At 42.5% G+C, this 15,194-nt stretch overlaps 1 protein-coding gene across 1 annotated transcript in view; it reads left to right on the forward strand.

Moving 5' to 3' along the window:
• Nucleotides 1-15,194, forward strand: part of ZDHHC15 (zinc finger DHHC-type palmitoyltransferase 15) — a 35,328-nt gene continuing 20,134 nt past the window's right edge. The window contains exon 1 of the mRNA XM_035113548.2: nt 1-162. Within this exon, the coding sequence (XP_034969439.1) occupies nt 45-162 (118 nt within the window). The 5' untranslated portion in view covers nt 1-44. The remainder of the gene's footprint in view (nt 163-15,194) is intronic.

Raw genomic sequence — 15,194 nt, forward strand, 5'->3', positions numbered from 1 at the left:
ATGTGCCTCCGCCGCCTCGCCAGGCCGGGGCAGGCGGGGAGAAGATGGCGCTGTCCAGGGGGCTGCGGTGCTGCCAGCGGGTCTTCGGCTGGGTTCCTGTCGCCATCATCACCCTGGTGGTGCTCTGGTCCTACTACGCCTACGTCTTCGAGCTCTGCTTGGGTGAGGCCGGGCGAGGAGCACAAGGGGCACGGATTCTCCCTGGGCGTCAAGCCCCTCTGGAAACAGGCGGGCTTCCTCATGAGTTGTAACCGGGAGGGAAAGGCAAGGGGAGATTGCGCAGATCCGGAGCGCACTTTGCCCCCGCCCACAGGGAGGCAGGTGGACTTCCTCATGGGTAAACGCCTTACCTGGGAGTGAGCCCCTCTGAACGCACCGGGGTTTCCCTCTGAGCAAAGGCAGGAAGGGGGCTGCGCGGATCCTGGGCGCACTTTGTCCCCCAGGGAGTAAGCCCCCTGGGGCACAGGTGGGCTTCCTCCCGGGTAAATGCGACCCCGCCGAGCTCTGCATCGCCTTCTGAAGGGGTGGCTGAAAACCTCCCTTCCCCCCACTTCCCATGTTCCTGGTGTGGGTTTTTCCCGATCTCCTTCTTCCCTGATGGGGAAAGGGAAACCACAATTTTTGGGTCCTCAGGTGCCGAAATGTCTTGGGCTGGCCCTGAGTCCTTATACTGCACTGTAAACCCTAACACAGGTTTCGTAGTCCAGCGTTGCCCCCTCAAGACAATGAGAGGGTTGTGAGCTCTCAGCAGGAGAGGTTGGGACAAGGGACTTCCTGGTTCTCAGTCTTCAGTGGGGAGAATTCAAACCTAACGCTTCTGTCTCTCTAGCCTGGCCTCTTGCTGCGATCCTGCCACCCTCTTGAGCCAGCCTTGATTGTGTTGCACAAAAACCTGGGGCAGTTGTAGCAGGGGGGATAGAGCCTGGTGTGAGGCAGGAGAACAAAGCAGCCTAGCTCTGCTAGAGAAGCTGTGGTGTTTCTGTATAAAAATAACAATGGACTTTCTATAGACATGATAATCATGACTTTTTTAAAAAAGAAACATTACCTTGGTTTGAAATGGTTGACATTATAATTATGATAATATGATGGGGATAATAATAAATCAGATTTGGAAATGGTTTGTCATTGGGAATGGGGTTAGCGGGGAGGGGAAACCAGCCTGCTTAGAGAGAGGCTTGTGTTGGAATTGGGTGAAAGCAAAGCTAGTGATTTGGTGCTAAATGGAGGAGAAATAACCGGTAAGCTTCAAGGCCAAGAATTTGACTCCAGGTCTCCCTGGGCAAAGTCCAGCACTGTGGCGCCTGGTGCATGTCTGCCTGCCACACCAGTTTAAAGTACAGAGCTAGTAGTCAGCAAGACTCCGGAGTGAGAGAAGGGAGAAGATATTGATGCTCATTCCCTCTCCTACCAACATGGTCTAATACAGCAGGGTTTTTTTACATTCTTAGGGTGGAAAGGATGATGTTTGGGAGGGTTGGTGCTCTTTTTGTGGTGAGGAGGGAAGGGGAAATTTATATATTTCCTCCCAAGATTATGCATATAGGATAGGAAGTAACATACAGAAATGATAGGAATGCACTGTAACGCAAAGCCTCCACCAGGGCTTTCTTGGTTGTGGGCATTCCCCTGTGGAAGAGCCTTCACAGAGAAGCCCACCAATGCCTCTTACCGTGTTCTTTTGGTTGGGTAAATTGGCACGATTGCTGTACTCTGATTTTACTGAATCTCATTATGATTTTATCACATTTTTGTCAGCCAGACAGGGGAGACATCAGATACATTTCAAAATAAATAAAACACAAGCCTTTTAAAGCAGGAGTAGTTTCACATGACCAGTCAAGGCAGCTTCTTAAGGCCCAAACTACTGCCAGTCACCTGTAGTTCTTTCCTGCACCAGCCCTTTTCCAAAAGCATTCAGACCAAATGCTGTCTTGAGCAAGGAGATGTGGGAGGCGGCTTTCACTTCTGGAGATCATGCTGCTTGGTATTACCCCCCCCCCCAAGCATACATGTTTACTTGTAGAAGAAACTGTTTTTCCCCAGTCTAGTCCTCACAGCTCACACAGCTGCATGTGTTATTTTGTTGTTTATGTTGCTTTTCTAAGGAAGATAAAATTTGAGTAAATATATGTGCAACTGAGCATCAGGTATAGGTTGAGCCTCCCATCTTATTGAATCAGCTCACATTCCCTCCACTTGTGAATTATTGTTTAAGAATAAACAGATCAGCATTTTTTTTAGCACAGATTGTCCTTTAGTCTGTGTCAATTCATAAAATCAGTATATACATCACTGAGGACTTCTCCATGATGAAGCTGGCACATGCAGAGGGGAAATTCACATCTTTTTTCCCCTCTGGAGGCTAATAAAGCAGGCGGAAGTAAAAATTTAAATCATGATACTGTAGCTGATTTATCAAGAACAATACTGCTCTTTGATCTGCCTTGCTGGTAATACTTCCCACTGAAGTGTCTTCTTGGATACTTTTCTGAAGTGGGTGAGAAATAGGTGTGGCACATACCTTTCCAGAGCATTGTTGACTTGGTGAAGGTATGTGGATTTTGCAGGAGGGTGTGTGTGTGTGTGAGAGAGAGAGAGAGAGAGAGAGAGAGAGAGAGAGAGAGAGAGAGAGAGAGAGAAACATCTCAAAGTGAGATGTTCCAGGTGCTTGCTTACCCAGGTTCTGTTTCCTTGGAATGAAGGTCAGCAAAGACTGTGGTGTCTTTCAGATACGTTTATTTACAGATGTATACAACCTGAGTATAGGACAGAGGGCCTCACAGCATCAACACCACAACAGATCTTGCTTCTCCACTAGTCGCAGCTTTGGACCCATGTCTCTGTGTCTCCTTCATAGCTGTCAAGTTCTCTCTTTTTTAAAGGGAAATTCCCTTATGCTGAATAGGCTTCCTCGGGAGAAAAGGGAAAACATGACAGCTATGGTCTCCTTCCAGCTCTGCCCTCAACACAATACTCTGGCTATTGTTCTCCTATCTAACTGTTAGGAGAGGAGGGTGGAGGAAAGGCCCCACCCATTACATTATTGTCTTACAGAGAAAGTTGTCTGGCCAACCTCCTCCATTAGATTCTAACCCTCACTGGATATTGTACCCCACAAATTGGAAGAGACTCGGTGCATCATCCAGACTGAGCTCCCCAAACCCACAACATAATTAAGAAGAGGTAAGCATACCAGTAGGTAATTATGGAAATTTTCTGAGCCTCTAGCAGAGTCTGCTTAGACATTGTCAAGATTTTCTCCACAGCTGTAAGAGCTAGCTAGCAGTCTTCTTTAACAGAGCATAGGGTTTTCTGAACTGGGGTGCATGCACAGATTTGGAACCATTTGGTCTGCTGTGAATCAAGACTTGGGCCAGTTAACCCTTGCGGGAACTAGTGATTACCGAGGATGTATAGCTGCAGCCCAAATCACCTGCCTGGCTTGTGAATAAAAAATGTGTGTGCTGTGATATTGTGCTGCTGTGAGTGTCCCCAACCCACCCCAGCTTCAGTTCTTAGGCTGCCATTTGCAAGGCTTAGAAACTAGAAGCACAGTAATGACTCTTGCCAGGGAGGGGAGGGGAGGGGTGGCAGCTTTTGGCAGCAGGCATACATCCTATTTGTTTACTAGTAATAATTTTCATTTGTGGTGTCGTGGAAATTTAGGGCTGCCTATAGGATAGCCTCCTTCAACCTGGTGCCCTCTAGATGCTTTGGATTACAAAACATAATACATAGCATGGTGTGCTTGCTGACTCTGTTGATGGAATCTTATTTCATGCAGTGCATAGTTAAACTATGGAACTCACTCTAATGTGTGTGTATGTGTGCGGCTACATGTCTGTTACTTTTGAGTGGATTTGATACCATGGATGGTATCGCGTAGAACCTAATGTCACAATTACCATGTGATAGCCTTTAAGTTACCTCAGGGCTCCCTGATTTTTTAAAAACATAAATGATTAAAATTTACAGTGAGACCTGCTTGGCGCTGACATTATTGTTTCTGCTGCTGCGTTAAAATGTTTCTGTGCACTCAGGCATTTTACAGTATGTGATGGGCTGTTTTTACTGATCCTTAGCTCTTGTTGTGTTTGGTTAATAGCATATTCTGCCAGTTTTGATCTTGTAATTTTTGAGGGAAGGGGTTGTTTTTAGTAAAATATGTGTTCATTCTTTGGCTTAAAGCTTTGTATATTGTATATGTTTTGTATTTCTGTGAGTTGCCTTGGGTTTTTTGTTTTTGTTTTTTTGAGAAAGGTAACTAAGAAATTTAAATGATCGTGACAATAAAACATTTGTGGAATTTGTCTCACGGAAGCGGAAGATCAGACGCTTTGCATTTTGGATGTGCCATCTACTTCTGTGCTATAGAGAGGCATTCTTCATTGTGAGATGGGGATATGGAAGTTACAGATAATTCACTCCTAGCAATGCTTTGTGGTTTTGCTTCACAGTTACTTAACACCTCCAGTAGACCTACACCTTCAACAATGTCTGTAGCTCTGATGCCATTGAAATTCCGATCCACATTAGTAAATTGCTGCTTACATTCTGCAGCCACCCCTTCCATCTGGGTGCCTTGCAGTTTGTAACTCTATCAAAGCAGGTCACTTTCAATCCCTGTAGCATGTCATCAGGCAGGGCTCCCATCTCCCATAGTCACACTTGTCTCACTCACTTTGCTTGCAGCTGCTTCATTTCATTAAATCAGTAATTAGAATAATAGATTCATAGAATTGTAGAGTTGGAAGGGACACTGAGGGGCATCTAGTCCAACCCCCTGCAATGCAGGAATCTCAACTAGATCATACATGAGAGATGGCCATCCAACCTCTGCTTAAAAACCTCAAAGGATGGAGAGTCCACCACCACCTCTCCTGGGAACCAATTCCACTGTCAAACAGCTCTTCCTTTCAGAAAGTTCCTTCTGGTGTTTAGTCAGAATCTCCTTTCTTGTCACTTGAAGCCATTGGTTCAGGTCCTACCCTCTGGAGCAAGAAAAAACAAGCTTGTGACAGCCCTTTAAATATTTGAAGATTGCTATTCTATCTTCTTCATTCTCTTTTCCAGGCTAAACATACCCATTTCCCTCAAATGCTCCTCATAAGGCTTCATTTCCAGACCCTTGATCATCCAGGTCACCCTGCTCTGCACACATTTCATCTTGCCAATATCCTTAAATGGTGGTGCCCAGAACTGGACCCAGGACCCCAGGTGTGGTCTGACCAAGACATAATACAGTGGTACCTCGACTTACGAAGGCGATCCGTTCCACGGCGCTCTTCGTAAGTCAAAACCTTCAAATGCCGAAGCGTCCATTTTGCGCATGTGCGAAGCGCGATTTTGCGCTTTGTGCATGCGCAGACCGCGTGCACCGCTTCTGTGCAGGTGCAGAACGCGCGCAGGGCGAAAATACTTCCAGGTTTGCCAACTTCATAAGTCAAAACCTTCGGAAGTCGAGGCATTCGGAGACAGGTACCCCGGATACAGTACCACTGTAGAGTGGTACTATTACTTTTCTTGATCAGGACACTATACTTCTGTTGATGCAGCCTAGAATAGCATTAAGTTTTTTTGCTGCTGCATCACACTGTTGACTCATAGAATCACAGAATCATAGAATTGTAGAGTTGGAAGGGACCCAGAGGATCATCTAGTCCAACCCCCTGCAATGCAGTAATATGCAGCTGTCCCATACATTAAGCTTCGGGTCTACTAAGACCCGAAGACGCTTTCACATATACTACTGGCAAGCCAGGTGTCACACATTTTATATTTGTGTAACTGCTTCTTCCTGCCTATGTGTAGAATCTGACATAAGTTCCTATTTAAATTCATAATGATATTTTGGACCCAGTTCTCCAATCTGTCACAGTCATATGGAATCCCGATTCTGTGTTCTGCATCATTAGCTGCATCTCCCAGTTTGGTGTCATCTGCAGATTTGATTAGCATTCTCTCAATACCTTCATCCAAGTCATTTATAAAGATGTTGACCAACAATGGGCCCAGGACAGAACCCAGCAGCACCCCACTTGTCGCTTTTTCCCAGGATGAGAAGGAACCACTAGTGAGCACTCTTTGGGTTTGGTCAGTTAACCAGCTACAAATCCACCTATGTTATCTCATTCAGTTCACATTTTGCCAGCTTTTCTGGAAGAATATCATGGGGGACTTTTAAAAAGCCTTACAGAAATCAGGATACACTGTGTTCACAGCATTTCCCTGATCCACCAGGCTTGTAACTCTGTCAAAAGAAAAAAGAGATGAGATTGGTCTGCCATGACTTGTTTATAAGAAACCCATTATTGAGCTTAGTAATCACAGCATCCTTTTCTAAATGCTTACAGACCAATTGTTTAATTATCTATACTAGGAGCTTTACTGGTATCAATCTTAAGATGACCAGTTGATAGTCACCTGCGTCTTTTTTCCTTTTTGAAGATGTAGGCAATATTTGCAGGGAGCTCACTTTTTCGCCATGAATTCTCAAAAATTATAGACAGAGGCTCTGAGATTACATCTGCAGACACCTTTAGTACCCTTAGGTGCAGCTCATCAGGTTATGCTGCTCCATCTGTTACTGGCATTGCTACTGGAGTATATTGTCAAAGAGCTGACCTTGCTGCTTCAGTAGCTGCTGCTGCTGCTGGTACTGGAGCATCAACCTGAACTGCTGCAGGAATGTTGCTGTTCCTCCATTTCCACTTAGGCAGACCTTGCTCACAGGACCTCTTCCAGGAAACATGAATCCCACTATTGACAGCAGTGTTGCATGCCACTCCGATCTCTAAGTGGTGCGAGATTTCAGGGGTTCCAAGCACTTACCCAGAATTCATGTTTCCTTTTGGAAATAAGACACAGTGAAGATTATGGTGTCTTTATGATATGTGGTTTATTTACACATACATACAACTTGAGCCTACAATGGAAGAGTTTGCAGCATTAACACCCCAAGAAGATACTGCTTCTCCCATAGCCACAGCCTTGGGATTCCAACAGAAATCAGACTTGGCACTTTTTCTCTGCCTTTCCAGCCTGCAGCTTTTGCATCAAGCTTCTACCTCACATTACTCAACTCTCAACTGTGGCCTATATCTTTCTAACTAACAGGCAGTTGAAGGTGGGAGGCCCACCCAGTGCCATTGGAAGCTGCTCGGGCACCCGGAGTGGCAAACATGACGCGCCCCTGGGGACGGGGCATTGCTATGTAGCGTGCATGCACAGCGTTGCTATGTACAACACATGCGTCACTACGTAGCGACGCTGCGCATGCGCGCTACATAGCAGGGTGCTGGTGCTGCCGCTGGTGCTGTCCCCCAAAACATGGAGCTGGGAGCAGCCTGCTCCCCCTGCTCCCACCTTGCTATGCCCCTGGGCCCACCCATTTGTACTCTGGCACAGAGCCACTCCCTTTGTTCCTTTAATGACCCATGCTTAGTGGGTCTCACATGCAGCCTACTTCCTCCCCTCCAAAAAAACATAAATGAATCTAAGTAGAAGATGAGAACGTGAAATTTCCTGTGGAGAAAAACACACGCAACTGATTAAAACCAGGATTTGGTTATTTTCTACTTGCAGATGGGTGCAGAATACAGCTTCTTCTGTAGTACAGGGTTGATTATTCGGCCAGTGAGGTGAGGTTATTCAGAGAGTTCATTTGTACTGTAAGTAAATAAATAAATCCTGAGTAGCTACACCCAATGTGAAAAGCAAACAAGGTGCATGCAGAGGCCTGACAGGTGTTTAAAGACACATCTTAAAATGTATACATCTGTACAAAGTAAAGTATTTATAGCAATTGATTCCTCTGCCTCCCACATCCCCAGTTTTTGTACAATTTAGTTTGCTCTGAATGTCACACATTTCTCTAGATTAGGGTAAATTATTTTAATTAAATTCCCTGAATTAATGGAACAGACCAGGATGATCTTGGCTCTTCTCCTGCCGCAGCAGTGTGTGATCTGTTTCAGACATGTCAACAGTGTGGGGTCCTCTCTGACTCATCCCCCTTTGTCTTCTGCTCCCTAGTAGACAGACAGGAGCTGGAAATCAATGTGGCGTCAATGTTCTCTATTCCAGGGGAAATATAGTATCACATTAATATTGCAACCCCTGCTGGAGAATTTGGATAAGAATCCAGGCTCCAGAGGGGCTTTGTTCGAGCGGCCAGCTTGCGGATGCTGCCACAGCATGAGAATGAGAGCGGGCGGATGTGTTGCCGGCTGGAGTATTATGCCATGTCAGGAAGGAGGGGAAAGAACAAGCATTCTCACTCAAGCCGACTTTTGGGGTTGATGGCGCCAAGGGACGTCGTGCTGGGAGAGTCAGCATGAGGCTCAGGAAGACTCTAATCAGCCCTCTAGTAAGGCAGGAGCTGCCTCAGCTGCCCAGATTTCTCAAAGGAAGGACAAAGCTTTCCTACGGCACACCCTGAGAGTGACCAAAATTAAAACGGCTTGGAAACATAGTTCTGCATCTGTTCTTGTTTTTGTTTTTTTAAGAAAACGAGGAAACTGTGTGAACTAAAACAGGTTTTTGATCATAGGAACACTGCACTTCCTCCTCACACCCACTTTATGGCAGGGCTCAGGCTTACACAGAAATAATTTAGGTTTGCCTGGAGACAGGAGCACCCATTTAATCTAGCTGCCAGCAATGTTTATACAGAGATAATGTAGAAGAGTGATGTTTTCCATATGGAGCAAGAGACATGTGCTGCAAGTACCTGAGCATAAGGACATCAGAAGAGCCCTCCTGGATCAGACCAAAGGCCCATCTAGTCCAGGATGCTGTTCTTGTGGTGGCCAATCAGGTTACCTGAGAATCTTGTAAGAGGGACCTTAGCACAACTCTCTCCACTTGCAGTTCCCAGGAACTGATATTCAGAGGCATATTACCTCCAATACTAAGGACATTACACGGCCATCACAACTATCAGCCACTGATAGCCTCAATCCCCATTGACCTGTCCAACCCCCTCTTAAAGTCATCTAAGTTGCTGTCCATCACTATGCCCTGTGGCAGTGAGTTCCACAGTTTAAGTATACACTATGTGAAGAAGCCCTTCCTTTTAGTCTCTCTGTAATCTTCTCAAATTCAGCTTTGTTGAATGACCCTTTATTCTAGTGTAATGCAAGAGGGACAAAAGCTTTTTCCTCTCTACTTTCTCCATACCATGCACCATTTTCTGTTCCTCCCCCCCCCAATTAGTTGCCTTTTCTGAACTGAGCCGCCAAATCCCTCTCCTCCAGCAGTTCAACAGGGTGCAAAAAAAGCCCTCTCCGCCAGGAACCCCATTTGACAACATAAGCTTGAAAAGCCATCAGGAATGGCATTTTAAAATGACATATAACCTGCTTGGACTTCCTGCCTGACCCTTGTAGCATCTTTTATTGAATCCTGCCATCTTTCATTAAGAGCTTTTGAGAAGTGCAACTCTGACCAACAGGGCCTAGAATTATTTCAGGGAAAGAATGAGTGTGCTTTAACGGTAAAGTTCATACGCAGTACTGTGTACTGTGCTTCAGTTATGAAAGCAACCCTAGGAGCAAAAGATGTGTGCAGCTATAACCTGAAAAGAAGGATCTGCACACTTCCAGTTGTGATTGCTGCTGTGTAAAGAGTGTGTTAAGAACTCATTCAGACATTTTTATGCATATATTCTAACATGGCATGAGAACATCCTTAAAGCACAGTATAACATCCATGCCAGATTCCGTGTTGGTTCCAAATTCTTTATCTGTGTGTTTGTGTAATCACAGAAAAGTACCTCCCTTGCTGACAGCGAAGTCTTAAGAGTATAAGTTTAAAACTAGAAGTCACAGACATCCAGTGAAGCTGAAGGTTTGGAGATTCAGGACAGATAAAATGAAGAACTTCTTCACACAACACATAGTTAAACTATAGAACTCGCTTCCACAGGAAGCAGTTTCCCACAGGCATTTTGGTTGGTTACTGTGAAACTGGACTAGGCTAGATGGGCTATTGGCTTGATCCAGCAGGCTTTTTTACGCTCTTAAGTTGACTGTGGTGGATGAATATTGCCTCTTTGTTCACAGTTCAGGGCAGTTATGGAAGGAAAACAAAACCAGCAGTTGTGTGTATGGCTCTGAGGGCAAGAATACATGTTGGTCTGGGACTGTATATGGGATCCTCATTCCCTGGTGAGTTGTTATAGTGGTAGCAGGTGTATGTGATTTGAATGGGAGAAGACACACATAAGGACAGGAGGCTCAGCAAAGAATCTTGTGACACCTAAAAGAATTGTGGTGGCATAAGTGTTAGTGAGCTTCAGTCCACCTCATCATATGCATGAAGTATTATCCTGAATTGCAGTTATGTATTTTTGCATGAACCCAGACTTCCAAGTGGTGAGAGACTCATGGGATTCCAGCACTAACCCAGAGATTGGTTTCCTTGGAATGAGTCAATGGAGACGGTGTTGTCTTTAGAATATATGGTTTTATTTACCCATATATGCCACCTGCACATAGGATGGAAGGGCTCACAGCATTAACAGCCCAACAGATCTTGCTTCCCCATTCTGGTCCCAGGGAGATTCTCAAGCTCATAATTTGAATCCAGCACAAAGCAGATATGTCTCTCTGTGTCCAGCTTGTTAGAATCAGCCAGATCTTACCCCCAAAACCTCTTGTTCTTCCACCTTACAAAGTGATGCTGCTTCCAACTAGGTGAGGGGGGTTAGCCTCATTTGTATCTGTGACAATGTGGCAGCCTCTTTCTAATGTAAATGCCAATACATAACTGGCTGAAAGGTTTGGCTGGTTTCCACTCATACAGCAGTACCTCGGTTTTTGAACATCTTGGAAGTCGAACGTTTCAGTTTCCCAACCCCGAAAACCTGGAAGTAAATGCTTCCATTTTCAAATGCGCCTCGGAAGTCAAGCGGCTTCTGCTGAGCTTTTTTCGATTTTCTCCATTGGCTTTGCAGCCAGCCCTTTGCACCTCGGTTTTTGAATGTTTCGGAAGTCAAACGGTCTTCCGGAATGGATTATGTACGAAAACCGAGATACCACTGTAGATTCTGCCATCACCTACACAGAAAACAGTCATCAAAAGCATATATATTCTGACACATATATTCTGGCATTTGTAAGCCAATTTGAGAGCAACCATTTCATCCTCTTTCCCAATTAACATATGTAGCATGATTTTTTTTAAAAAAATGTCCTTTCCAAAATGTATAATTTATTGCTGGAATGGCATACGAAAGATGAACAAGTGAAATCAGTAATGATAGATTGGGCTAAAGATGTAGGGCACAATATGATGGTGGATTGGGAGAGGTTGTAGAAGAAGGGAATTAAGTTTACAGCATGTAATGCATTGAAAGAAAATATGATGAAAATGATGTACAAATGGTATTTAATGCCTGTTAAGTTAGTTAAAATTTATCATACATGATAACATGATAACAAGTGCTCGAAATGTAAAGAGGTGGAAAGAACCTTTAACCGTATGTGTAAAAATCTTCTGGGAAAAGATTTATAATGGATTGAAAAAAGTGTTGAAAAACACATTTATTAAGAAACCAGAAGCCTTTTTACTTGGTATGGTTGGGGAAGAAATTCCCAAAAAGGATGTTACTTTCTTTTTGTATGCCACAACAGCAGTGAGAATATTAATAGCAAAATATTGGAAGAAACAAGAATTACCAACTATAGTAGAATGGCAAATGAAGATGATGGACTTTATGGAACTTGCTGAACTGACTGGGAGACTCTGGGAGGGAGGAAGAGACTGTGGAAGAAGATTGGAAGAAGTTTAAAGTTTATTTAGAAAATTTTTGTAGTTTTAAATATAAGGATCTCTTTGGAAGAAAAATTTAGGCTGTAGGATTAGAAATTGATGTTAGTATAAGAGGTAAGATGAACATATGTAAGTGTTAAGATGTTACAAAGTTATAGTAATGTTTAAGTTTTAGGAAATGTTTAATATTATGATCAATGAAACTGCTAAAGATGAATAGAAATGAAAATCAGATAGGGGGGACTTGGGGAAGCCCACATAACAATGGTTAATGAAATAGATGGAAAGACAGGATGTATTGTTTTTGTTTTGTTGTTGTGTTAGTATCTTCTGTTGTATTGTTTTACTGTTGTTTTTGTTGTTGTTGATATAAAATGAATAAAAATATTTTGGGTAGAATAAACATTGGGGGTGCTGGTACTGTGTACCCTTGAGTACCCACAGAAAAGCCACTGTAAAGGGTTTAATTCACATCCTTATTTGCAACGCTCCAATTCAGAAAGAAGCAAGAACCATCACTAGTTCACCTGTCACAGTAAATCCCCTCTCAGTTCAAGCATTATTTTTGCAAGAATGGAATTATAAAGGCAGGTTTTACTGGAGTGTTTTTTGTGGTGCAGCACCTAAAACTTGATAAACTGGATGGGGTGCAATTTCACCGTTCTACGTAAGGTGCCTTTCCTGACGTACTTACTTGGAAATAAGTACTCTTGAAACAAATCAAATGTGCTTGTCTTAACAGCTGTTGTTGTCTTTGCTTTCACCTCTGTGTGGACCAATATCATCTAGATAAATGTGAGTGTGATTTGGCTGGGTAGTGAATCTTTCCATCACCAGCAAGCTTTTGAGAGCAGTATTGGCAACCATTTGGTCATTTAGTTGTTGTTTTTATTTTGAGTTTGTGTGATATTTGTATGCTGCTTTGCCAACAGCAGTGTTGAGTGCAAAATAATAAAGCGTTAAAATGAGCAAATAACATTTCCATTAGTATAATCAGCAATACACAATAGCATATAAGTAAAGTAAAAGTAAACAATTCACTAAGCAATTAATGCTTGTATTGACTCCAATACAAACTCACAAAATTCAAAAAGAATTAATCGGAAGAGGTTGCTGAGCAGCAGCCCCCTCCCAGTTGGCAGCATCCTCAAGAACATAAAAGAGCCTGCTAGATCCGGCCATTGAACCATCTAGTGTAGCATCTTGTTCTTACAGTGGCCAACCAGATGCCTGTAGGAAAGCAGCAAGCAGAATATGAGTACTGTACAAGAGAACTCTCTCCTCCTGTGGTTTCCAGCAACTGGCATTCAGAAGCATTGCAGACTCCAACTGTGGAGGCAGAGCAGGGCCATCATGACTGGTAGCCATTGATAGCCTAGTCCTCCATGAATTTGTCTAATCTTCTCTTAAATCCATCCAAGTTTATGACCATCACTGACTCCTATGTGCGCAAGTTCCATAGTTTTAACTATGCACCAGGGAGGAACTTCTTCACTCTCAGTCCCAGGCAGAAGGTTTTTTCATAAGTCTAACCACAAGAGTGCCAGGTAGAGTGCCTAGATGGAGCACATACAATCCTTTGCAAACAGAAGCACTACATTAGGCTGTTCCATAATTTAAGCCACAGTGGCAGGAGAGCTGCTCTCACAGCTCTGTCCGGTTCATTTGAACCTTATTGATTGAAATTGGGAGCGTGGGGATCAAGGTTAAGGACTTAGAGGTGAGATCTTTTGACCTTGGTGAATGTGGTCTGGTGTTAAAGTGGAATTGATGTTTAAAAATGAATAGTAGATCATGTTCATCTCCTATCACATACCCTTTCATCCTTCTGTGGATATTTATTAGCTCATCATTCACACAGTCAGGCAGGAATTGACTTATTTCAGAACATAATTTCTATTTAGTGATGAGAAATAGGACTGGACTGTAGTCACTGCATTTGGAAATAGCCAAATATTAATTCCTATTTTGTTCATTTGAGGAAACATGGCATCATGATAAGGTCAACTTTATTACCATTCAGCTAGCAAATGTCAACACTACTTCATGTAAGTTTATCTCGGGGGGAGGCAGTTTTTTGAGAAGTCATGGGGGCTGTAGGGATAATCATAAATGGAGGGTTCAAGCTGGGTAATCCTCAATGAATTACAACCCTTGGATTTAAAAGTATTTTAATTTCCAGAAGGGTAACAGTGTTTGTCTCTTGCAGCAAAAATTAACTAGAATCTTGTGGTGCCTTATAGATTAACAAGTGCATTAGGACATAAATACATTAGGACATCATGGGCATAAGCTTTCAGCCACGTTCAGCCTGAGCCTATTATATGTATGCATGTATGTGTATATTATTTATTAGCAGCCCTTCACCCCAAAGTCCCAGGGCAGGTTACAACATTAAGACACAATATTAAAAACAGTTTAAAACAACTTACAATCACAAAATAAGGTGGGCCCTAAAAAGATGCCTCTTGAGTGTCAAATGCCCAGAATAAAGGGTAAATATAGATGAATATATTCAGAAGCAATTCAGCAAAGGAGATCTGTGCAAACACTGTGAGGCATGCAAAGATTTCTTGATTAGAGATCTACTATTTAAGAGCGGATAGAATAGATATATAAAATAAAGCGTTTAGCATCCTAAGCAGCATAGAACTTCTCATTTATGGAGAATAATTGTATTCCCCATTATGTATGGGATTTCTAAAAGGTGCATGAAATGTTAGGAACTACCTCAGGACATTTTGCATATTGTGTAAAACATGTCTTTCTTTTCTCTTTCTTTTTTTACATTATGTTATGTTAATGTTAATTATTGCGGTACAGGTTTGCATTCATGCCACTATGTACATTCCCTTGTTATAATTGTTTTCTCTGTTTTATATGCATCATAAAATGAAATAATGAAATGTTTACAGAGAATAGAATATTCCCTGCTCTAGGGGTGATATTTATTTATTTATTTATAATTTTCATTTATGACAAATAAACATTTCAAACAGAATCACCTTTACATATCATATTTCAACTTCCTTCCTCTTTCTGTGGTTCCTTATATTTATTTTCCTGTATATCCCAATATAAATTTGTTATATTTTATTTCCATCCATTTCAGATATGTTTTCAATACTGCACATTTTTACATTAATCCTGCTAATGTCTTAATTTGTTAATGATGAGTTTGTAAATATTCAATAAATGATTTCCATTTCCCCTTCAAGACTTTGTTATCTTGATTTCTTATTCTTCCGGTAAGTTTTGCCATCTCTGAATATTCCATTAGTTTCTGTAGCCATTCTTCTTTTGATCTTCCTCCTTCCATCTTTGGGCAAATACCATTCTTTCAGCAGTGGTTGCATAAATAAATAAATAAATAAATAAATAAATAAATAAATAAATAAATATTTATATTGTTTATG

This window comes from Zootoca vivipara, chromosome Z, assembly GCF_963506605.1.
Source record: "Zootoca vivipara chromosome Z, rZooViv1.1, whole genome shotgun sequence".
Lineage (NCBI taxonomy): Eukaryota > Metazoa > Chordata > Lepidosauria > Squamata > Lacertidae > Zootoca > Zootoca vivipara.